At 45.8% G+C, this 26,294-nt stretch overlaps 1 protein-coding gene across 1 annotated transcript; it reads right to left on the reverse strand.

The window, feature by feature from the left end:
* Positions 1-16,346: 16,346 nt before the first annotated feature.
* LOC100276637 (uncharacterized) lies at positions 16,347-17,318 on the reverse strand. Its single transcript, NM_001150375.2, has one exon. It carries the CDS (start codon positions 17,064-17,066, stop codon positions 16,659-16,661), a length of 408 nt encoding a protein of 135 aa, NP_001143847.2. The 5' UTR covers positions 17,067-17,318; the 3' UTR covers positions 16,347-16,658.
* Between the last annotated feature and the right edge of the window lie 8,976 nt (positions 17,319-26,294).

Below are 26,294 nucleotides of genomic sequence, written 5' to 3' on the forward strand. Positions count from 1 at the left end.
CGAATGTGATAGCTCGTTGGGGATCTTGGTTTTTCTCATATGAGGAGAACATCCTTTTCTCCCCGGTCATGTGGTTTGTGCACCCGCTGTCGAGTATCCAACTTGAGCCCCCGGATGCATAAACCTACAAAACAAATTTAGTTCTTGACTTTAGGTACCCAAACTGTTTTGGGTCCTTTGGCATTAGAAACAAGAACTTTGGGTACCCAAACACAAGTCTTTGATCCCTTGTGTTTGCCCCCAACAAATTTGGCAACTACCTTGCCGGATTTGCTTGTAAGCACATAAGAAGCATCAAAAGTTTTAAATGAAATAGCATGATCATTTGATGCAATAGGAGTTTTCTTTCTAGGCAACTTGGCACGGGTTGGTTGCCTAGAGCTAGATGTCTCACCCTTATACATAAAAGCATGATTAGGGCCAGAGTGAGACTTCCTAGAATGAATTTTCCTAATTTTGCTCTCGGGATAACCGGCAGGGTACAAAATGTAGCCCTCGTTATCCTGAGGCATGGGAGCCTTGCCCTTAACAAAGTTAGACAAGTTCTTAGGAGGGGCATTAAGTTTGACATTGTCTCCCCTTTGAAAGCCAATGCCATCCTTGATGCCAGGGCGTCTCCCATTATAGACCATACTTCTAGCAAATTTAAATTTTTCATTTTCTAAGTTATGCTCGGCAATTTTAGCATCTAGTTTTGCTATGTGATCATTTTGGTGTTTAATTAATGACATGTGATCATGAATAGCATTAACATCAATATCTCTACATCTAGTGCAAATAGAAACATGCTCAACATTAGATGCAGAGGGTTTGCAAGATTTAAGTTCTACAACCTTAGCATGCAACATTTCATTCTTAGTTCTAAGGTCGGAAATGGTAGCATTGCAAACATCAAAATCTTTAGCCTTAGCAATCAAATTTTCATTCTCTAATCTAAGGCTAGCAAGAGAAATGTTTAATTCTTCAATCCTAGCAAGCAAATTATTATTATCTCTAGGATCGGGAATTGAAACATTACAAACATGAGAATCAACCTTAGCATTTAAACTAGCATTTTCATTTCTAAGGTTGTCAATTATCTCACGGCAAGTGCTTAGCTCACTAGATAATTTTTCACATTTTTCAATTTGTAAAGCGTAAGCATTTTTAACCTTAACATGTTTCTTGTTTTCCTTAATAAGGAGGTCCTCTTGTGAATCCAAAAGGTCATCCTTTTCATGAATAGCACTAACCAATTCATTCAATTTTTCCTTTTGAGCTATGTTAAGGTTGGCAAAAAGGGAACGCAAATTATCTTCCTCATCACTAGCATTGTCATCACTAGAGGATTCATATTTAGTGGAGGATTTAGATTTAACCTTCTTTTTGCCGTCCTTTGCCATGAGGCACTTGTGGCCGACGTTGGGGAAGAGGAGTCCCTTGGTGACGGCGATGTTGGCGGCGTCCTCGTCGTCGGAGGAGTCGCTTGAGCTCTCGTCGGAGTCCCACTCGCGACAGACATGGGCATCACCGCCCTTCTTCTTGTAGTACCTTTTCTTTTCCCTCCTCTTGCCCTTCTTGTCGTTATCCCTGTCACTATCACTTGATAATGGACATTTAGCGATAAAGTGACCGGGCTTACCACACTTGTAGCAAACCTTCTTGGAACGGGGTTTGTAATCCTTCCCCTTCCGTTGCTTGAGGATTTGGCGAAAGCTTTTGATGATTAAAGCCATCTCCTCATTGTCGAGCTTGGAGGCGTCAATTGGTTGTCTACTTGGTGTAGACTCTTCCTTCTTGTCCTCCGTTGCCTTGAAGGCTACCGGTTGCGCCTCGGATGTGGATGGCTCGTCAAGCTCGTTGATTTTCTTTGAACCTTTAATCATGCATTCAAAGCTCACAAAATTCCCGATTACTTCCTCGGGGGTCATTTTAGTATATCTAGGATTATCACGAATTAATTGAACTTGAGTGGGGTTAAGGAAAATGAGAGATCTTAGAATAACCTTAACCACCTCGTGGTCGTCCCACTTTACGCTCCCGAGGTTGCGCACTTGGTTTACCAAAGTTTTGAGCCGGTTGTACATGTCTTGTGGCTCTTCCCCTTGGCGAAGACGAAAACGACCGAGCTCCCCCTCGATCGTTTCCCGTTTGGTGATCTTGGTGAGTTCATCACCCTCGTGCGCCGTCTTGAGTAGGTCCCAAATCTCCTTCGCATTTTTCAACCCTTGCACTTTGTTGTATTCCTCCTTGCTTAGAGAGGCGAGGAGAATGGTTGTAGCTTGAGAGTTGAAATGCTCGATTTGGGACACCTCATCCTCATCATAGTTCTCATCCCCTATGGACGGTACCTGCGCACCAAACTCAACAACATCCCATATGCTTTTGTAGAGCGAGGTTAGATGAAATCGCATTAAATCGCTCCACCTAGCGTAATCTTCACCATCAAAAGTTGGTGGTTTGCCTAATGGGACGGAAAGTAAAGGTGTATGTTTGGAAATGCGAGGGTAGCGTAGGGGGATCTTACTATACTTCTTGCGCTCTTGGCGCTTAGAAGTGACGGAGGGCGCATCGGAGTCGGAGGTCGATGTTGATGAGGTGTCGGTCTCGTAGTAGACCACCATTCTCATCCTTTTGTGCTTGTCTCCTCTCCGATGCGGCTTGTGAGAAGAAGATTTTTCCTTCTTCTCTTTGTGGTGAGAAGAGGAAGACTTTTTCTCCTTCCGTTTGGAGGAGTCCTTCTTCTTCTCCTTCCTCTTGGTGCGGGACTCTTCCGATGAAGTGCTCCTGTGGCTTGTAGTGGGCTTTTCGCCGGTCTCCATCTCCTTCTTGGCGTGATCTCCCGACATCACTTCGAGCGGTTAGGCTCTAATGAAGCAACCGAGCTCCGATACCAATTGATAGTCGCCTAGAGGGGGGGTGAATAGGGCGAAACTGAAATTTACAAATATAAACACAACTACAAGCCGGGTTAGCGTTAGAAATATAAACGAGTCCGCGAGAGAGGGCGCAAAACAAATCACAAGCGAATAAAGAGGTGAGACACGCGGATTTGTTTTACCGAGGTTCGGTTTTCTCAAACCTACTCCCCGTTGAGGAGGCCACAAAGGCCGGGTCTCTTTCAACCCTTCCCTCTCTCAAACGGTCCCTCGGACCGAGTGAGCTTCTCTTCTCAAATCACTTGGGAATCAAACTTCCCGCAAGGACCACCACACAATTGGTGTCTCTTGCCTCAATTACAAGTGAGTGTTTGATCACAAGAAAGAATGCGAAAGAAAAGAAGCGATCCAAGCGCAAGAGCTCAAATGAACACTACAAATCACTCTCTCTAGTCACTAGGGCTTTGAATGAAGTTAGGAGAGGATTTGATCTCTTTTGGTGTGCCTTGCAATGAAAGCTTGCTCTTGTAAGGTGGTTGGAAGGTGAAAACTTGGATGCAATGAATGGTGGGGTGGTTGGGGTATTTATAGCCCCAACCACCAAATGTGGCCGTTGGGAGGCTGTCTGTTCGATGGCGCACCGGACAGTCCGGTGCACACCGGACAGTCCGGTGCCCCCTGCCACGTCATCACTGCCGTTGGATTCTGACCGTTGGAGCTTCTGACTTGTGGGCCCGCCTGGGTGTCCGGTGCACACCGGACAGGTACTGTTTGCTGTCCGGTGTGCCAGTATGGGCACGCCTGCCATCTGCGCGCGCATTTATTGCACGGCAGAGAGCCGTTGGCGCGGAGGTAGCCGTTGCTCCGGAGTCGCACCGGACAGTCCGGTGCACACCGGACAGTCCGGTGAATTTTAGCGGACGAGCCGTTGGAGTTTCCCGAAGCTGGCGAGTTCCTGAGGCCGACCTCCCTTGGCGCACCGGACACTGTCCGGTGTACACCGGACAGTCCGGTGAATTATAGCCGAGTCGCCTCTGGACATTCCCAAAGGTGGCGAGTTTGAGACTGAGTCCCCCTGGTGCACCGGACATGTCCGGTGGCCCACCGGACAGTCCGGTGCGCCAGACCAGGGGTGCCTTCGGTTGCCCCTTTGCTCCTTTGTTGAATCCAAAACTTGGTCTTTTTGTTGGCTGAGTGTGAACCTTTTACACCTGTATAATCTATACACTTGGGCAAACTAGTTAGTCCAATTATTTGTGTTGGTCAATTCAACCACCAAAATTGTTTAGGAACTAGGTGTAAGCCTAATTCCCTTTCACCAAGTCACTCCAGCAACCATGTCCTCCAGAGAACCTGTAAAATTATGCCACAAGCAAGGCTGAGTATACTAATACTCAGCTAGACTTACACGGTGTGAGGAGTCTACTCCTCTACCTCTAGACATGTAGCTGTTTGGCTGAGGGGTTTGGTTGCCAAAAGCACTAGCTGAGTCTATAAATCAAGTTTTAGTTTTACCAAGTTTTAGTGTGACTCTCTTAAGACTGAATGTATACCTATCTAATCATACATGGTATCAAACCTTTAGCAATCAATAACTTTTGCTAAGTCATCACATTTCCACTTGTTACTCAATGTAGCAGCATGGATCAAGCAGTCTCATTAGCTGCGAGAAGAAGACGATTCGAATTGAGTTTTTAAACCTTGCAAGGTAAACCTAAATACACGACGTGGTGAGGCACTCCGTCCCCACACACATCAACCGTCCCCATCAATTCCCCGTCAGCAGAGAGGGGCTCACCGCCTTGGCGTACAATGCCTCACTGACCCCGACTGCCGTCGTGCAGTGACCACACTTGTACCCACCATAACTGGAATGGGAGACCACGTCTCAGGTCGCGTGAGGAGGGCAATCTGCTGCCAGGTTCAATCAGGTACTAGGCTTACCGATTTACCATATTTCTCGGCATATGTTTAGTACGTTCAAACGCTTGACACACGGTACCACACCATAATCCTTAGTCCAATTTCCACCTCGTAGACAACTAATCCCCATGGATTGTTGTCCATAGACCAACATCATTATACTATGAAAGTGGGTACAACCAATTCCAGACCTCGCGCGAGTGCTAGAAAAATCACTCGACTTCTACCGAGATCCCTAATTAGTAAAGCAGCTACTCGACCTAGCATACTAGTATCCATCTCAAAGGAATCCTGAGTTCATGCAACTAGGGTTTCAGTCAACTCCTACCCTTAAGTGCACAGTACAAACCTACAAACATTAAGTGTAGTAAAATAGCATATATAAACGGCTATGCATAAAACCGGGGCTTGCCTTCCAAAGCTGGGGCAGGCAGATCCTCTGGGGCAGGCTCTGGTGCTGGATCCGGGGCTACCTCCTCAGCAACTCCTTGCTCTGGCACGAGGATGTACTCTCCGTCCGCGAGGTTGCAATCTATCGAATGCAATGAATAAGATATATGCATGCTATGATATGTAGAATTTAATAGCAATTATGCCTTAGTGCAGAAAAACTAAGTTAGTTAATCATTTAGGGTTTTCTTGTTATAAGAGGCTCTTAGGGTTTTAGGTTTATCAATTTAGGTTTGAGTTTCTTGCCTAAGCATAATGGATTGAGACTTGGAATGCCCCTTAAATGCTTTAGTAGGCACTCAAAGGGGTTTTGCTAGTTTGGTTAGGGTAACATTAGTCTCCAATATTAATTTCCTTTTTCTTTTTCTATTTATGCTTTTGGGGTGGGTTTGAACTATAACAATGATTTAACTTTTTCCAAAAATTCCATAAAAATTACAGTGGGTTTCTATTTGTCACTGCAGTCTGTCCTGTAAATTTGAGGTGGATACTGATTAAGATATTACTTGTGCAAAATTAACAAAAACAAGTTTTAAAAGGACATTTTACACTATAGCTGTGATTTAAGTGAGGTTTCTGTACCAAATTTTATTTTTGTCCAGATAAATAGATGATATTAGGCCTCTGTGCTAAAAATCACAGAAAAAGGCCTACTGGATATTTAGTTGTGAATTGCTAAAGTTTTATGCCAAAAAGGTGCTTATAACAAACTTGTTATTTGAAAAATATCAAACAACAGATTTTATATTTTTTCTATGTTTATAATAACAAAAAATTAGTTATCCCAAGGTTTGGGGTGTTTTCTCCTCAGGGTTATTTTTCTAGGGTTTTTCTAAGGTTTCCTTGTTTTTCTAAATTAAAAGGTATCTCCTTTCTTTTGCACTTAAACAAGGGTATAATAAATTTTTCTAGTGAACTACACTGAATAAGGAAGCGAACAAATATGTGGGTGCTCCCTGGTTTTTATTTTAAACTACCTTTAATATTTTCTCTAACTTTAGGCTAAAAATGATTTAAATGGTAAACTCTACCTTAACTTAGTGTGCAGAGGGGTTTATTATTTTTAAACAGGTTAGGAAGTTATTAAGTACTTCTTTAAATTTTCTTAACCCCAGTCTAATAGTGTAGCTATTTTTTCCTTATTTCTTTTAGCTTTTGACCAGTTAATCATTTAAATCAAAACTTTAAAGTTTTTTATAACACTTAGGGGTTTTATATTTTTCCTAAGTAGTTTACATTATTTAGGATCTGGTAAAATTGGTTTGACTCGATTTGGGTAAACTAAACTGAAGTTATGAATTTTTCAAGTTCTGTTTGAATTTAATCAGAATATTTAAAAAGGTTTCCTGGAAATCCACTTTGCATCGAAGACCCTGGGTTCTTTCTAAACTAATTCCTTCAGTTATACCCCTGCGCCACTATTCCCCTGAGTCACTGACAGCGCACAAAACCCCCTGACCTTTTCTTCTTCTTCCCCGAGGTCTCTCCCCTTATGTAAACAGTAATCGTGGAAAGGAAAAGGGCGGCGCGGCTTACTGGCGGCGAGAGAGGTCCAGCGAGGGCCGGGGTTGGCTTCGGGAGGTCCTGGCGGTCACAGCGAGGTATGGCTCGATGGCGGTGGTGGCCGGAATCGGCAGGTCCATGTGCGCAGGCGGGTGAACTCGTCGGCGGCGAGTGCTCCGGCCTAACCATGGCGACATAGGTCAATCCAAGGGCACGGGAAGCTTCACGGGGTGTTGATGAGTCGACACGTGCAAGGAATTGAAGAACAACTCACCGTGGAGCTCGGTCTACGTTCATCGGCGATCGGGTGAAGTCCGGCAACCGTGGACTGGCTTCTCCGGCGAGGCAAAGTCCGATTCCTTGCTCGGGGAGCTTCACCGAGGCATGCACGATCTACTCCGAGGGTCGAACGCGGCTGAGAAAGGCTCTGCTGGCCGATCTACGGTGGCGGGTGTTCGGGTGGCCGCGGGCACACCGTTTGCAGGGCAAACGCCGGTGATCTCTGGCTCCGGTGAGGTCGAGAGCACGCGGGGGAGTACGGTTGAAGCTTCGGTGGGCTTTATAGGCGCGGGCGCGAGCAGGAGACACGGGCACGACTTGGCGCGGCGCGGGGCGCGCGGGGTCGAGCACTGGGCATGCTCTGGCGTGTTCAGAGCGCGTCGAACACGTGGAAGTGTTCTTCTGCCCTTGTTCAACAGCTCGCCGAGATCGCAAGCTTGCGAATCTTGGCAAAAATCCAACGTAGGCCTCCTCCTTGCACCTAGGGCTGTCTCTTGTATGTGAGTTCCCATGGCAGATATGCCCAAATCTGGCTTGTCCCTCTGTCCACCTCGCGACAAAAACCATGCCAAATCTTGTCAAACGTCTTGGGCTCGGTTTCAAACTTTTCCAGTGGGTGTCTTAGGTGGTATGACACCTTTTTGGTATACAACCCAAGTGGTTTTGGTGCCATTTACTAAGTGAACACGGTGGATCTTTAGATTAGGTTCAAAATTTAACTTAGAAAGAATTAGAGAGCTCTAGTGTGCTCTCTCCTTAAGGGGGGAAATTGGGGTTTTCAAGGGGTCTTTTTGCAATGTTCCCTCCCTGCATTTGCTAGGTTACAAGGTTACTAAAACTTGTTTAGGGACTAAGATCATGTTTGGCAATTTGGTTAACTTATCCACTGATCCCTGGCTTGGAAGTCTAGTGCTCTTAGGTGTCCTTAGGGTTTAATCACCTTGGGTCCTCATGATCATTGTTCCAATTGTGTGGTTGAAACCCTTGCCATTAACTTCTCTTAGCTAACCCATGCTTCCAAGGTTTTATGTTCTTCTTTTCTTCCACATGTGATCACAGTCATTAGTGCATAAATGTAACCATGGTCTTGGTAACACCTAGGGTGTTACATAAAATATATATATTGACTACTAGGTAACTCAATAAAATTTAGAAACAAAACCCAAATTTGAGTGGCACCGGTCAAACATATCAATGTAAACAAATTATCTCAAACATTAATTGACAATTTACCCTTTCTTGGTGTTCAAGCCAGTTCCAACTGCAGTTCCACCTTGAATTTTATGGCAGCTTTAGACACAACGAATATGCAAAATAAAATTCACCTACAACGTATATGTGTTGTGAAATTACCAGGATTGGCGCTTGTGCTACTAGCAACCCTATTCTATTATTTATATTGGCATAGACATACGTGTAATATATTTGTGCATTCTTGATTCCACTTGTAATTTCTGTAATTTTCTCCTTATCTGATCAATCATTGCTGTCAGTGTGCATATTAAATACATGATACCTGTTTAAGAGACTACTTGTTTTTATGTGGTACCTATGGTGGAGGATATGGTTAGTCAGTGATGCTGGTGTGCTGTGTTATATAGGTGTCTGGACAAGCAACTACAGTTCGTGTGATGGCTGACAGGTGTGACTTTTACGGCTGCAGATTCCTCGACTGGCAGGTACTTTCCTTTCTTTTACCCTATTGGTTGTATGAGTTCATTGTTATTTGTTATTTATCTTTTTATTAGTTCATTTCCACGCTAGCTGTAGGTGCCTCATCACATTGTGCTATTTATTCGATGTTTGCTTCTTCGAAAAATTCCCTAGCTTACCTGAGCTTCCAACTCGTATGGAGATATAAACATAGCTGCCATTATTTAGTTCTATTGTTCAGTTACTTATAGGTATTCTAATGTTAGCGTGCATATTACAAAAGTTTTCTCCTTATCTGATCTATAATTGACACACTAATTAGTAATTAGTATAATATTCCAAACTTGTGTGTATTTCGGGTATTTATTGGGGTAGTGTAAAGTTTATATGCATACTTCCTGTATATCGAGGTTGATGTTATTTATCTAATGATAGTGGGAAGGATTAGCTAATAGTATGATTTGTGTATGGTGAGTTGCATCTGTTCACAATTCTCTTTCTCACATGCTTCTCTTCCTTTTATTTTGGATCTGCCATTAAGTACAAGAACAAACACCATTTACTGCTCAAATAGAAAACACCATCTAACTACCAAATTTCTGCATCAATAAAATTCACCTACAACGTATATGTGTTCACTGGACTGATGATCCAGAAGTCATCATTGTTAGACTATGTGTGTGTGTGTATGGGCTGGCACCACTGTTGGGCTGCCGACCCATTAGGGTTAGGGTTTCCTGTGTCTCTATATATTGTAGTCCTCCTCTATGAAATACATCAAGCAGTTCACTTCTACATGGTATTAGATTAGGGTTTCTCTTTTCCCACCTCCCCCAGCCACCCCACAGCAACAGCCGCCACCACCTGAGCCGTCACCGCCCCCGGGAGGCTCCTCCCTCCCGGGGCGGCACCTGCCCACCCGCGCCCGCTGCCTCCCCTGACGGCAGCCGTTCGCGCTCGGCGTCCGCGGCCTTCCCGCGCGTCGCCGCCCCTACGCGCAGCGCCCGCCTCTCCCCTCCCGCCGGCGGATCCCCTTCCCCAGGTCGCGCTCGCGCTGGGCCGCGCCTGGCCGGAGGCCACGGGCCTGTGCCAGGGCCGCCCCCAGTCGGAGGAGCCGCGAGCCTGCGCCATGGTTGCGCCCGAGCCCGAGCCCGAGCCCGCTTGGAGACGCGGCGGCTGAGCGCAGCGGCGTCGGCGGCTCGGCGGAGGGCCGGATTTCGGAGGGCGGACGCGCGGGCTGGGTGCACGCCTGTCGGGCGTGACCTCCCACCCGCCGCCCAGATCTAAGCGCTCCCATGGCCATGACGGCCTGTCGCTCCCCAGCAGCCACCGCCTCCTGGTCTTCTTGGCCGAGCTCGTGCCGAGCCGCTCGACCTCGCCGGCGCCGGCTCTCAGCCATGCCATGGACCCCGTCCCCTAGCCGACAGGGTCCCACCGTGAGCACCTCCCCACATCTCCCCTCCACCTCTGCCAACAGCAGGGTCCAAACCCCCCTTCCTTCGTCCATGGCGCTGGATCTCCAGCCCCTTCTCTGCTTAGTGCACAGTCATGGCCAGACCTCCACGTTGCTGCTCCTGGGTTCCAGGGCAGTGAGCCGAGTTTTCCCTCCCAGCCACCGCCGGCTTCCGCGCCGCCGCCCTAGGAGGCTCATCCAACCCTCTCGGGTGGTCCTTCTCCCCTGCCGCGTGCCTCCCTCCCTCGTTTCCCCTCGGCCGCTCTCACCCCTGCGCGCCGGCCACCTCTTCCCCGGCATGGATACCCTGCGCGCCTCTCCCCTGTGTCGGCATCTCCGCCCATGCAACCCCTTATCATCACGCTAGCCACCTCCTAATTGCTCGCGCTGACGCCCCAGCAGCACCTCCCACTTCGAGCTTCTCCCGTCACCGGTGTCATCAACACCCCTTGCCAGGTCTGGCGGAGGCCCCTGCCCGGCTGGACCCACCCCGCCGCTCACCCCCTTCATCGCCTTCGTTGGATCCATCGCTGCCGCGGCCTTCCCGGTCGGATCCCCATTGCTGCGACCTTCCCGGCTCGATCCGTCGTCCCTTTGGCTGGATCGCGTCTTCCCGACTGGATTCGTCGCTGTCGTGGCCTTCTCAGCCGGATCTGCCGTTTCCCCCTTCTATTCTGCCGTGGGCACGGACACCATGACTGGCGCAGGCGCGTGCGCTGCTGTCGGCCTCCCTGGCGAGGCTCGTTGACGCCCGGATGATCGAAGAAGCACGAAGGTCGGCCTGTCGGTGCCCTTTTGTTGTGTCACCTTGCCGATCGTTGACGCTCGAACGTTGACCCCTCCCGGAGATCAGGCTTCTGCTGCGTGTCTCCCGACCGCGACCACCTCGACTTCGGCTACCTCGGCGTCTAGGGGCTATCATCTTCTTGGAGCACACACCGGTCTCTACTCCAGCCGCAACATTCGCACCATCACGACGCTACGACTGTGGGGGGATTTCAACCCGTCGGCTCCTACCTTCGGCCTCTACTCCAGTCTCATCGTGTGTGGTGCCCCCGTTGCGACTGCGGGGGGGTGTTAGACTATGTGTGTGTGAGTGTGTATGGGCTGGCACCACTGTTGGGTTGCCGACCCATTAGGGTTAGGGTTTCCTGTGTCTCTATATATTGTAGTCCTCCTCTATGCAATACATCAAGCAGTTCACTTCTACAATCATGAAGTTAGAAAATTGCCAACCTACCTTGTTTGGTTTATTTGGAATGGCTGAAAACTCACAACTATATTAGGTCTGTTCTTTTCAACTGCCAGTGATGTTTTAGGCATTGTGTCATCAAAGGTATTTAGTATGAGCTGCAGACGCCGTACTTGAGCACCAACTGGGCAATACAGCTCCGTTAGACGCAATCATGCATGCCATCCACCTCTGCATGAGCTGCAGACTCATGAGCTACAAGCCTTAATAAAACCTTGTTTTTAACCATAACTTACACACTTGAAGGTGATAGACTGTTACATAAATTTAATAAAAGCTCAAGAGCATCTAAAATGCCGATCTGGAGGTCGTGTACACATAGAAAATGCTTTTCAGTTCAACTTTCTAAAGCGAGACGGTGATGTTGAAACAAAAACAGATGAGTTACATCCAATTAAATACATGGCACAAATATCTAGCGCTGAAAGAAGGGTTTTACTTTATCTAGACCATGACATGGTAAATACGAGTTTGCAATCTACACTGTTAGTGTTTACATGTATTTTTTTGCAATATTTATAATTGAGATGTAGGTGTTCATTCCAATAAATATCCGAGAAATGCACTGGTATCTTGCTGTGATCAATGCAAGAAATATGGAGATACAAGTGCTCGACTCACTTGGTACATCATCCGGTCGCAATGACCTCATTGACAATGTGAGTTTACACAAACTCAACAATTACTAACCCCTTATTAACTTAAAAAAATCTCAACGTCTAATTCTATGTTTTTATAATAATATCAAGATAAAAGGACTCCAAAGACAAATTGATATGGTATCTCAGCGTAAGGAGTTAAAAGATCACAGGTGGCTAGACCTCCGAGTTGCTTCTTGGCCACTTAGAGAAATAGAAATGGAATATGCAAAGCAAACAGATAGGTACACCATACATTCTTCTTAGTTGCTATTAATATTCATTGCTGTTAATCTTGAACTTTTTATCATCTGGTTGATGTAGCTCCTCGTGTGGCCTCTTTCTACTAAACTATATCGAATACTGGACAGGGGATGAATTATCTGATATTTTTACCCAGGTATATTATTGCTACTATGAAATAGTATGCACATCTACAGTTAATGATACATATAATTGCTAAATAAATTGTTTCTTATTTGCAGGATGACATGTCACACTTTAGGGAAAAATTGGCTGCTATATTACTATCTTCAGATATAAACAAGAGAAAGGGGTGTCCGTTATACAAGTATGACAAAGAAGTCGATGCTGGAAACTCCTCTGATGTTCAGATATTAAATAGTCCCACAAATCCTAAGAAGAGGAAACTACTTTGTGTATTTGAAGATAGCGAAGTATTGATGGAAGATGATGATGGCCCCATCACTCAAGCAGACTTAGAAAGGTGGTTTGTTCATGATTGGGATAAAAGAACTCCTATAAAAATCTCGACCGATGAGTGCACTAATGAATTTTTACTGTGTGGCCTTTCCACAAATGACATGCCAGTGACCAAAGCCGATTTAATAGATGTTCTATGTGATTACATCATGACAATCCAAGATGATACGACATTAGAGTATGTGCTCATTGTTTTATCTATTTTATAGGTACCAACTACGTAGAGTTTTGATATAGACTTTTGTCATGCTGCATTATAGGATGACATGGGTGCGAAGTTTCAACCCTTTTAAGATAGAAATATCTGTCAAAGACCTGCAAAACGTATTAAGGGTAAATCTAGATATGACTCTAAAATGTTTTGACATGGCTGTTCGATTGTTGGCCATTAAAGAGTCACATATGTCGAAAGATGAAATGATAAAGGATAAAAATATTATATGGACATGCGCTTCTGGGTAAGTTTGTTTCCAATCAATAATGTAGTAATATATTGTATCTATACATATAATCCTCATGTGGACATGTATATATATTTATCCAGAGAATGGTTGGTTTTGGTAAACTTCCAAAGTACCATCAGGATCCTACAGCAGAAGAGTTAGCCAAAACACTCGACTGTTGGCCTTCATTGAACTATTATATCACTGGTTGTAAATATGTAAGTATGTGTTCATTTCGAATGTATTTATAAAAGGCACTTCGTTGCAATCCTAATGACTGATATTTTGTAGGTTCTTATGCCATGGAAATTCAACGGATGCTACGCACTTTTCGTAATCGATCATGGTAAAAAGCACGTAACTTTTATAGACTTTACACCCACTCAAGGTTGGTGTAAACACATTCCATACAAGAGGTTTGCGGAAGCAATTATCATGGCCTCAAAGAAATATAAGATTGCCTACAACAAGAAACGTTCTGGATGGGCAAAGAATATTTTTAAGTGGGAACATATAATTCGGTCTGGTGTTCCAATTGACTTAAAAGGGTATTTTCTCAATACCATGTTCTCAACAGTTTAAATTTTTTCTATGATAACCATTGTATATAATATAGTTTGCCAAACATTATTCTAAAGGGTTAATACCAGCTACTTTGTTCTACAAGCTATGGTCATGTGGGGGAGTGCTAGACGAATGGATTTTGATAGGGTGAGTGGAGTACGTTTGTTTCATGTTCAAACATACATTTCAGTTACATAATATAAATTTGACGTTTTGTTCTCTTATGTCTTTGTGTGTAGGATGCAAAGATTCTTCGAAGGAACTTTGTAATTGATCTGTTAAGTTACGAGGACAATTCATGCCGCTATGTCATCCCTGCAAACATACAACAACGACTTATCAATATCGCTAAAAAGGATTAGATTAATGTATGGTTGTTGACATATTTGCCTATTATTAAAAATTATAAGACATCACAATTTTAATTGAGGTTGCATCAATAAACAGGTTGATGTAGACCAATATGGTTTGTGTGTGGTTTACATGTTTTAAATATAAATATATGTGGGCAGCTAGCACATCTAAATGTCAAACAAATCCCTTTTGATCTTTGAGCTTACAAGTTTCTTGGATAAAAAAGTAATTTGATTACCAAGCAACTACTAACTTTATGTATGCCAGACCTCTGAACTGAATGTTGTTTAAGTCTTTTGTGTGCATTGAGATATTAAGTTTATACAATTTGTATGCCTATATTCTACTATACCTAATTACATGTTCATGTCATACATCTTAGGACCTGGCAATCTATTTTGACATGTATTGCTCTTCTTGTTTATAGGCACATGATGTTTCAGCGATTTTGAATTTTAGTGAGAATTGTACACCAGAATTTTTGACGCCTTACCTGGATGGAATCGTGAATAAATTACTTGTTCTTATTCATGTACGCAATTACTTGTATTGAATTAGGTTTCAGGTTGCTTCAAATATATTTGTTATCATGGTTAGTAAACAATGCTAGCTGCTCATGTTCATATTCTAGAATGGCAAGCAAATGGTGCACGGGGGAGCATTGACAGCTCTAGCGTCAGTAGCAGATTCATCACAGGTGTTGTTCACTTGGGAGTTTTATGCATAGTGGATCTCTGTTATTGTGCATCATGGCCTCATGGGGTTGTCGTATTGTTGTAGCGCTTTCTAACTTACTCATAATAACAACTTTATATATCATTTACATTGTTTTTTATTGTATATCTGATCATAAGTTTGTAGCAATAACTTTTTTGTTTGTCCATTTACGTGGGGCAGCAGGCTGCTGCGCTCTTGGGAGAGCAGCTCGTCTGCCACGTCGTACAGCGTTCCATTGGCTACGGGGCCGCCATGCCCCCAGTGGCGCTACCCGGCAAGGAGGCTGGGTATTTGGGGGATTATCGGCGAAGCATCATGGCTCCCGACGAAGCAGGGACTATGACCAGCGCGCTGGACGTTGTTGGGGGCCGCCTGATGCTGGCGGCGGCTGCTGTCTAGGTGCAGCGGCAGAGCTCATGATTGTCGAGACCTTTGATACCAGATTGGTAGGAGCTGTGTTCACTATACTGACGATATGTTTTCGTTGTAACGCATGGTCACCCACCTAGTAAGGTATGAAGCTGTCAAGATGGCAACGCTCGTTTTGGCTACATGCAGGCCGAGGCCCCATGTACATGTACGCGAGACGCAACGCCGCCTAGTGTGCACAAACCAGCAGATCGAGGCCCATGGGCTATGACTGACAAGCAGCTACGCCTCAATTCGCCATCACACAATTAACGCACAACATCCTCTCTCTTGACAGCTTCATACCTGCGTGATTTAGAGACTCAGACGTGCACCCACCCACCGTAGTTAAGGTCTCCCCTCCTGCGAGTACTCCGATGAGATGACAGCTCAAAAGCATCAGACGCAGGGAACAGCGTCAGGCTGGTGCCTAGCGGGACCAAATTAGGTGAACAGTCCGGATCGCAAGTCTCCGTATCACCATAATGCACGTAGTCGACTCATGTCATGTGTACGCTAGGAATCACTGTGGGACAAAGATCATTCGCTATAGGAGAGGAGGGTATAGCCTCCAACATTTTTTTTTTGTTTCTGCATAAGACACGTTACCAATCATCAATTGACGAGTCGTCTCGTCTGTGCAGCGGTCCCAACAGAGACGTAGTAATAAGGTGAAGGTGCCGGAGAAAGAGACGGCCACCAGTCCTCCATTATTATACGCACGCAGAGGCAGAGGCGTGACGCTGCCGCTGACCGTATCGTCGTCGTCGTCGACAGGTCGACGGCACGAGACGGGCGTCGTCCCCGGCCGTGTGAAAGCAGGACTGAATCGGGATATACATTCACATCCCACGTCGACGTCGGCGTGGATGGCCGTCACTATGTCCATCCACCTCCACAGCGCAATCATGTCGCTCACCAACTTGCTAGTAATTAGCACTCTGAATTATCGCCGCTCATCCCATCTGCCACCACCAGCCTGCCTGTCTGCCCTCCCAGTTCAGCCGCATCACGGACCAATTCATCGTCGCTCCACCCTGCTTCCCTCCCAGTTTCAAAACCAAAACCACATGCGCTTCCCGAAGGACCAGCGGCAGAACCCAAGCGAAAAAGTTGCACCAAGCTAGTAAGAACAAGAACAACAGCCCCAGATCTCATAAATAGCTGCTGCATATATAGTAGACAAGTAACATCTAACCGTCGCCCAAACCTCAAAAGCATGGATCTGGATCAAGAAACCAACCGACCGACCCAAAAAAGGAGGAACTATCCTGAACTAAATAATGGCGTACGTATACCGATTACCGAGTAGCAAGCTCATCTATATATGACCCTAGTATTTAGTATAGTAAACATGTACACGCACGAACAACCATGGCCCGGACTTTACAGATGGCACAAACAACAACGTACCGCACGTACGTACGTGTTGCTACGCCGTCACTTCTTCCTGGGCTTGGACCGGCGGCGTGCCTGTGCCCTGCGGCCAGTACCGCCAGAGCCCCCGCGGAAGACGGCGCAGAAGGCGCAGCCGGACACCCTCGGCGAGGGGGGATCCATGTCCGGGGCCACGTCCTTGGTCCGGAACACCTGCTGGTTGCTGCGCCGCGCCGACTCCGCCTGCTTCTGCCTACTCTCCTTGCCCTTCTTGCTGCGGCTGTCTCCACCGCCGCCCGCACGGCGCAGCATGCCGACGCTCCTCGAGTGCCGGAGCTCCGGCTGCTCGGCATCCTCCGCGGCGCCGGCCTTCGCCTCGGCGTCGGCCTCGGTCAGGAAACGCTCGTCCCAGACCAGGCCCGACGAGCCGGACCGTCTGAACGTGGTCGCCGATCTTTGCAACCCAGCCATGGGTGATGGGTGGGTGCCGCCTATCCACCTTCCCGGCTTCCCCTCTCCGCGAGACGAACCAGCTTTGTCTGCGACTGTGGAGGAGAACAAAGGGCAGTGATGGACTGGACGGTGTTGCTCCGCGCCCGCTCCTGCAGCGGCCCCCTCTGTGTTATATATGTAGACGGACAGAGACCGCCATTAGTGTGCAGGCAGCAGAGCAGTCAACAACCGGTGCCAGTGCCATGGAAAGGTGGTGGCTGGGCCTGTTTTCCAGTAAGCAACTGGGTTCTGCAGGGGTTATTAATATTTAACCTGCGTGTAGACAGCATATACAAGAACTCATCAGAATAAAATATTACACTTGCACATGCTTTTTTCTATTTTCGCAGCACATGCTACAGGTTTTACTACTTCACGCCGTGAGCATGTGGAGGAAGAGAAGACAAGTGCACGGAAGCAGATAGATGCGCACCACCAAACGCACTACAGGTGGCAAACGATTGCCCAGAAAGCATGCATGCATTCTTCAACAGTTTTACATTCCACCGTAAAGTTTGACAATGACGTGATGATATAATTGATAGAACATGAGCCTCGTTAAGATCTAAGGTGTATGATATGTGTCGGCTTGAGAACGTTAAACGTATCTATCCAACAGAGATTGATTACAAACCTCTGGTGCTGATCATCTCTCTACCCAGATTTGGCTAATGATGGACCAGTACAGGTGAAGAAAAAGTCCAGGCTCGAGAGGGGGCTCAGGGGGAGAGAGAGAGAGACGAAGGCAAACGGAAATTGTGCACAGCTCTTGGTACCAGACTATCAGTTGACAGCCAAACAACTTTATAGAGGTGAGAGGAAAACAAAGACCACCATAGTACAAAAAGATCTGACATATAAAGTACCATTTATCATTGTCTTGTTCTTTTCTTGCATCTCCCATCCTCTTACGTCTCTGCTAATCTCACTTCTGGTACTCCACAAGCATTTCTGTTGCTTCATACCCCCGCTGCTACAAAGCTGTCCATATTCCCATATGCTGCCAACACCTTGACAACATGCATACTGCTAAATAGTGAAGACTTCACAACAAATAACAAAAGACACACTAGAGATGGAACAGGGATTGGTCCTAAATAAGTGTCAAGAGATCTCTCTGGACGCAACTACCGCCTGACCAATGGAAATTATCGCCTACCATCTGACCCTGTTAATGCCATGACCAGTCCTCAGTGCAGACGCAACAGAAAACTCTTTCATTGGAAACAGAGTAGGTGCAGCGCGGCATGGATTTGAGGTAGCGGAGGCAGGAGTACAGACTCCCAAAACCCCAAGATCCAAGCAACTACATAAACATCGAATCACATATGTGAAATAGGTTTAGTTGGCCATATACAAACAAAAGTTGCCGAACTGCCAGCACGGTCCCCACATAATTAGGCTCTTGGATTGGACCACATAATTGGTTTGTTAGGCCACAAAACTACTTCGTGCTTCTTATGCATGGTATCAGTTACGCTGTCACTGTCTCTTCGTAACAGCTGATATTGATTGTCACACAGCTTCACTTTTGGTTCACCTAAAGACACAAGTCCTACAGAAAATATTACTTGGGATATCTTGCATCCCTTGCATAAAAATAATAAACAAAAATACCAGGCACATGTCCTGCAGAAACCAGGCTACAACAAAGATCATCTGGAATGCCTAGCTCCCAAGCAGAGAGTTGATCCAAGCCAAGAGTGTGCAAGAATCAATGAGCATTTATCATTCAACAAATCAAGATTTGGTCGAAAGACCTCAAAGTAACCTTTACTGGAGCCAATAGTCAGAATAGTGGTCCTGAGTGAAGCCAACTGAAATGCAAGTGACAGTTAGGAGTTGTACCTGTCACATTGGTTGATCTGACAGTATTACATCAACAAAGCGTAGCTTAAGCGCCAAAGCGCTCTGCGCCAAGACGCCACAGCAGACGCCACGCCTTAATTCGCATGGCGTCCACCTTACGGCGTCCGGAAAACGACACTTTGGAGTCTGATTCGCGCCAAATCGTGTAAAGGCAGGCGCCATAGGGGGAAGAGATAGAGAGCTAGCGCGCGGAGAGAGGAGCGTGTGGGAGAATACCAGCTTGCCCGCGCGAATGCGTTCTCCCGCGCCACCAGGAAAAGTTGCCGCCGCCTCCCCTCTTGCCCGTCAAGAAGAGCCTCTGCCTCGAGTTGCGTGAGCAGCAGCCGCCCACAGGCCGCGGTTATCTTTCCCTGCCACCTACTCTGGTCGTCCTCCATCGAAGGACAAGAGAGCCCGAACTGTCAACCTTCACTCGAGCAGGACAGCATCCCTTGAACTAGGTACCTGATTGATTACCTGCTCTTCTACTTGCTAGGACAGGCTCAGTGCTCACTTCTATTTTATGTCTGGAATCTGGATCACAATTTACTTTTTATATACCAACCTGAGCCCTATTTAACTATTTGTCTCCACTGTCCACTTGTCCATTAGTGCTCAGTGTTAATTAATAATTACCTTGCTTGTCCAGTTTCACAGGAGTCCATCTAAATGGCAACACAAGGCCACAGAGTGTAGGCTCGACATGACTGAATATGATACAAGGACATATCCAAAAAGGAAGCCTAAATCTCGTGATCCTTGGTGGAAGTATGGCTTCTAGCCAAAAATTGGGAACAAATATTTGGTTGAGTGTAGCCTTTGTGAAGGATATATCGTAGGTGGATATGAAGATGCTGTCAAATGTAAATTTACAGCAACACAAATTGCTAATAGAGTGGAGACAGCACTAGTTAAGGGAAGAAGAAAGTGAGCGCTAAACCTAGATAATGATGGTGATGGTGTTCAAGTGGTGGAAGTGGTACCAAGTGAGAACCAGATTCAAAAGTCCCTCCGGGATTCCCGGGGATCGAGTGGGAAATTAGCCCCGGGAATCCCGGTGGGGATTTATGTTTCCAAACTAGCCCTTTGGGAAAACCTGAAGAAGTGGTTGAGGAAAGGTATTTCTAAGAAAGGGAAGGATCAGGACCAAGGAAGAGATGGAAGTCAATATGCATGTGGCCCGTTTCTTCTATGAGTGTGGAATACCATCCAATGCTATCAACTCAAGGAGCTTTGAGATTATGTGTGAGGCCATTGGACAGTATGAACCTGGATATAAACCTCCTAGCTTCTGTGAGGTCAGGGTGCCATTGCTTGGAAAGGCTGTGGAACGGACCAACAAACTAAAGAAGCATGAAGCTGTTCGGAAGCAATTGGCTGTACACTCATGTTAGATGAGTGGACATATAGGCAGGGACATCACCTCATTAATTTCCTAGTCAATAGTCTAAAGAGGACTTTCTATGAATGGACCTCTAGCTGAGTTTGTTAGGTGGTCTGAGTAGAACTCCTCAAAAGGAATTTCAGGATGGAGTTAAAAAATCACCTCTGCTGGTCACCTGTTGTTGGGATTAGGTTACCGAGATAGAGTGGTAGGTTTGAGGTCTAGGACCAGGACGCCGGCGCTTGGGCGCCATCGTCCTAGGGTTAGGGTTGCTGGCTGGAAGATGCGAGGTACTGTTCACGTGATGAATAGTACCACAGTGAACAGTAGCCACGATCGAATAGTAGATGGTTTGGGGCAAGCACAGACAAGATACTTTCATTGATTGGAGGGGTACATTTATAGAGCTGAGATAGCAGCCGACCTTATCTAATATATTAACAAACCAAATCGGTATCTATCTAAACAAACTCTGCTTATCCTTATCCATCTAAACAAACTAACTGATACTTATCCATCTAAACAAACTGATTTTATTAGGACTGCTAGGCTGCCGGTCATAACACCTATCTAGATTCCTACAAGGATTCATGACAGGACAACATAGTTAAATCATTTACCTTCTCTCTCCCTTGTGGAATGAATGTGGGGAAGAACACAAGGGTGACAAAAAGGATAAACAAGAGGAAGCATGATGTATGTTAACTTCTTCCATCATAGCAAATTGTCTCTTACAATGTATACCTTCAGGTCAACTTCTATGCACACGAAGGTCATACCTTCATGTCAACTGCCATGTGTACGAAGGTCATACTGAAGGCGAGAAACATGTGGGTCTCCGAGCGTCTGGGTCCCTCTGTACATGGACATTGTGGACTTATTTATAGGGGCGTGACGACGCATACCTTCGTATAAAATTACATCATTACCCTCAGTTCGTATACACATGATCTACAGAAACGAGCAAGGGCACTCTCATAAGAGACATGTCATACACACCAACTCTATCACCTTCATCTCCATATCATCGCGAACACCCTTCGATACTTCATTTTAGACAATGACGAAGCTATTGCTTCTTGCCTTGGTTTATGGAGATCTTCTAGACAAAGGTCAATTCGTTAAACCTTCATCATAGACTTGATGAAGGTCTATTCGTTATACCTTCATCATAGACTTAATGAAGGTCTAGAATTCATCAGATTGAGGACCTTCGGCAGAGGCACACCCTCCAACAACCTCGTCTGCCCCACGCCAAAGCACGGGTCTAAGACTCCATACCAGTCACGGTCGTTCTCGTCTCACCCCTTGTAGGTTGAGTTTTTTAAAGGGGACTTTCTACTTGGAGTCTATTGAAGCATCAAGTACATGATGCACCAATGTTGGCAGATTTACTAGGGCAGAAAATTGATCTAATTGGAAGATGTTTAAGTAGTCACTGGCAATGGTGTGAACTATAAGGCAGCTGATAAGCTTATTATGGAAAGAATTATAACGTTGTTTTGGATCCCGTGTGTTGCACATTCCTTGGACCTTAGCTAGAAGACATTGGCAAATTAAAGCAGTTTAGCAAGCCTATTACACATGCCAGACAAGTCACTATCTTTATATATAGACAGGGAGGCTTCTTGATGCAATGAGGGAGGAGACAAAAGGTAGAGAATTTGTTAGACCAGGAGTAACTCGTTTTGCTACTGATTTCCTCACTTTGTGTAACCTGCACTCATAGGGATGCTCTGAGCGAAAAGGCCTCTAGCCTAGTGGTTAAAGTTTCCGAGTAGCCTCCAGGTCCTGGGTTCGATCCCCCACGAGGGTGAATTTCTAGCTTGGTTAAAAAAATCCCCTCGTTGTGCCCCGCCCACTCTCGGGTTACGTCCTGCGCGCCACCCTCTGGCTAGGTCGTTGCAGAGTGGACGGTAACGGCCCCTAGTGATGGGGGCCAGGGTTCAGGGATTTTCTCGGTCGGGAGTCGGGACCATGTTTCGGTCTCTTCTTAGCCATCAGTGGGTTGTGTGCGCCTTGAATGCCGGCCCCAGGCATTATACCAGGAGGCCGGTCTTTCCCTCCCCGGCCAAGTTTTTATAGGGATGCTCTGAAATTCCTATTTGTAACTAATAACTCTTTTTTGAACTACACAAGAGAACTGCATGTCATTTCATTAAGGAAGAAAACAACATATACAAATAAGGGGGTGAATCATCCCCACCCCAGGTGCACTAAAACACACTACACAGTTGTTGAATGTTAAGGCCCATATTGGCCCATATACCTAACTATATATATGAGAGTCATCAGGGGAAACATGCATCCATTCTTCATTTCCTGGTACGTAACATGGTATCAAAGTGCCAATCAGATCCTTTTTTAGTGCCCTCCATTTTTGGCCGCACGGTTCAATCTCCTCGTCGGGTGTTGTTGGGTCGCCGTTGAGGCTCCTCGCCTCTTCACTTGGCCGTCGTCGCACCGTCGCGGATCTCCTGCAGGTGCAGTTGCACCGCCCCCTCCTGCGGGCCTGGGCGGATCTTTTCCGGTGGCGCGCGTCTACACCGGACTGTCCGCCCCGCCCGTCTCCTCCCACCGGCAGCCGAACCTTCTCCTCCCACCGACAGCCGGATCTTCTCGGCGTCAGTCTCGTCCGCCCCATCGGTCTTCTCCGAGCCCAGGCCCTCTGCTCTGCCCGCCGAGCCGCCCAGGCCCTCTGCTCTGTCCCGCCAGTTGTCTTCTCTGTGCCACCTAGGCCCGCATGCTCTGCTTCGCCTGGGTCTCCGTCCAGTCGAGACCAGTTCCACTGCTTGGTTTGGATAATGCTAGGATTTCTTCTTTACAGCCTTGATTGGAATAACCTTCAGTGCTAGTATACCATGTCGCAACCTACTGCAATTCCTATAAACATCACTTTGGATGGTCAAAATTACCGTGAATGGTCCTTCTGTGTAGAAACTACTTGCGAGGTCATGGTTTTACCTTTCATTTGATAGATGGTCCACCTGAGCCCACTGCAAATAACAGTAATGCTTCTGAAATCAGGACTTGGACAATTAATGATGAAAAGGTTTTCTCGAACACGCAGGAGAACTGCGTGTCATTATATTAAGAGGAAAAAAGGTCCCAAGTGGACCAAGAAAAACAAAGTGTCCGAGAAGGCAGCAAACGAAAAGAGGGGGACAAAAAGAAAAAAGAGAAGAACAAAAATAAAAGAAACTAGAAACAAGAGGGGAAAAGGGGGGGACAACCCCCACCACCCCATCTAAATTAAGGCCACAACTGTCTAATATCTTTTGCTCCTGTCATTCCCCAAAGCTTAACATCCTCGTGAATCTCTTGCAAAATGTTGCGGATACTCGGGGGTACCCCATCAAACACGCAAGCATTCCTTTGTTTCCACAACCGCCAAGACACCAAGATAACTAGGGAATTAAACCCCTTTCTCTTACTATTTGGCACTTTCTGCTCAGCCTTCCTCCAATCTTGGAAAACCACATCTGTTATTTCTGGAGCCAAAGGCAGCAATCCCACCTTGTTCAAAATCTGGGCCCAAATGTCTCTAGCAAAAACGCAAGCCACCAGAATGTGTTGTGATGTTTCCTCTTGATGGAAAAGTGATGGTTGCTATTGTTAACTGTGTCAAGCCATCCATGATTATGGGCCTTCCTTCATTCAAGACTGCAAAAGCTATGTGGTCTTATTTATAGAAGCGGTATGTTTAAGATAGTGGTGCCCTTCTTCATACTCTTATGCGGAAAATACATTTAATAGAGCAACATGACATGTACATTGATGAGTATTATTCAGGTTTTGATCGATTTATTGGTCCTTTGATGTCTATGGTTCCTTCATGCACTGCTGATGAGTGTACTGCACATAAGTTCATTGAAAAATTCTTCACATACAGATTTGTTATGGGTCTCAGGACAGATTTTGAGGATATTCGTACCAGATTGCTTCATGGGTCTACAAGTCTGATTATGACAGAGGCTTTATCTGATTTGCTTGCTGAGGAGACTTGCCTCTCATCTATGTCTGTCTCTCATACTCCTGTGTCCCATAATGTGTTGGCAACTTCTCACAAGTCTGGTGGAAGAGGTGGTTACTTTGAGCCTTGCAAACATTGCAACAAGACTAAACATCAATCTGATCAATGTTTTCTTAAGTATCCAGAGAAGTTAGCTGAGTTTCGCTCTCGTCGTACTGCTCAAGGGTGTGGGCCATCCAAGGGTTCAGTGTCAGTTGTTGCTGCCTGTAGTAGTGCTTCTCAGTCCACATGGGTTCTTGATTTTGGTGCCTCATTTCATGTAACTTCATATCAGTCTCAGTTGGATACATGTGCACCAGTCACTAATGGGTCTTCTGTTCAAACGCCTGATGGTACTTCCTGCTCTGTAACTCATAAGGGCTCCCTCTGTAGCTCCCAATTTTCCATATCTAATATTTCTTTTGTACCTGAGCTCTCCATGAATTTACTTTTCATTGGTCAGATTATAGACCACAACTATTTTGTTGGTTTTGACAGCTCATCTTGTTTTGCTCAGGATCGTCGAAGCGAGCCTGTGATTGGGACTGGCCATCGCCGTAGAGACTCTTCCAGACTCTATACTCTGGACTTTTTGCGTCTACATATTGTCTACACTGCTAGTGTTTCATCCGCTGCGTCCACTTCATCTTTTGCACAATGGCATCACGTCTTGGTCACTTATGTGGGTCTAGGTTATCTACTCTAGTTTATAAAGGATGTTTAGGTCATACCAACATTGAGTCAAATTTTCATTGTAAGGGTTGTAAGCTTGGTAAACAAATACAACTTCCATATTTATCTAGTGCTTCTTACTCAGCTCGCCCTTTTGATCTTATTCATTCTGATGTATGGGGTCCTGCTCCTTTTCCACAAAAGGAGGTCATAAATACTATGTCATTTTTATAGATGATCATTCTAGATATACTTGGGTCTTTTTCATGAAACATCGTTCTGAGCTATATTCTATTTATCAATCTTTCACACAGATGATACATACTCAGTTCTCTAGCCCAATTAAATTTTTTCGCTCTAACTCTGGTGGTGAATACTTGTCTGGTAGGTTTCGCCAGTTCTTAACATCCGAGGGTACTCTTGCCCAACTCTCAAGTCCTGGAGCTCATGCTCAGAATGGTGTGGTTGGACGGAAGCATCACCATATTATAGAAACAACCTGCACCCTTCTTATTGCTTTTTTTGTTCCATCTCAATTCTAGGGTGAAGCTGTCTCTACTGTTGTTTATCTAATCAATAGACAACCATCAACTAAATTAGCCACCAAATGTCCGGGTGAGGTACTCTTTGGTACTCCTAGCTATGATCATCTTCGAGTTTTTGGTTGCACCTGTTATGTTCTGCTAGCATCCCGAGCGCACCAAATTAACTGCTCAATCTGTCGAGTGTCTTTTTAGGATATAGTTCTGAGCATAAGGGCTATCGCTGCTATGGTTCTTCAGCTCGCAGCATGCGTAACGTGATGTGGCATTTGTTGAAAACCGTCCTTTCTTTTATAATCCCTCTACTTCCTCTTCGTATTCTCCATGAGAGACCACATCTTTTTTGTCTTTTCCTTCTAGTAATGACACTGTTTTATCCCCTCAAGTGTTCGTGGGGATCCCCGCGGGGAAAAATTTTCACCGCGAGGACGAAAATGGGGAGCTAAAACCCGACGGGGAATTCCCCGTTGCCATCCCTACCTCTAACCAATCCTGGTACTCCTGTTTTTGATGATACTAACAATTCTGATGAGCTGCAGGTTGCTCAGGGATATAATTTACGTGATTGCACTACCATAGCACCTCCAGATCATTATGATTATCCACGTGCTGATGCAGTAATTGTTGAACCAACCACTTATCAGGAAGCTGTTGGTATTCATGAGTGGCAACTTGCTATGATTGAGGAGCTTGCTGCACTTGACCGCACCGGTACTTGAAATATTGTTCCTTTACCGTCCCATGTTGTA

The sequence above is a fragment of the Zea mays genome, chromosome 9, assembly GCF_902167145.1.
Source record: "Zea mays cultivar B73 chromosome 9, Zm-B73-REFERENCE-NAM-5.0, whole genome shotgun sequence".
NCBI classification, from domain to species: domain Eukaryota; kingdom Viridiplantae; phylum Streptophyta; class Magnoliopsida; order Poales; family Poaceae; genus Zea; species Zea mays.

What these genes read in the sequence shown, in the direction of transcription:
- LOC100276637 (NM_001150375.2), bottom strand. Translation starts at nt 17,066, where the DNA reads ATGGCTGGGTTGCAAAGATCGGCGACCACGTTCAGACGGTCCGGCTCG.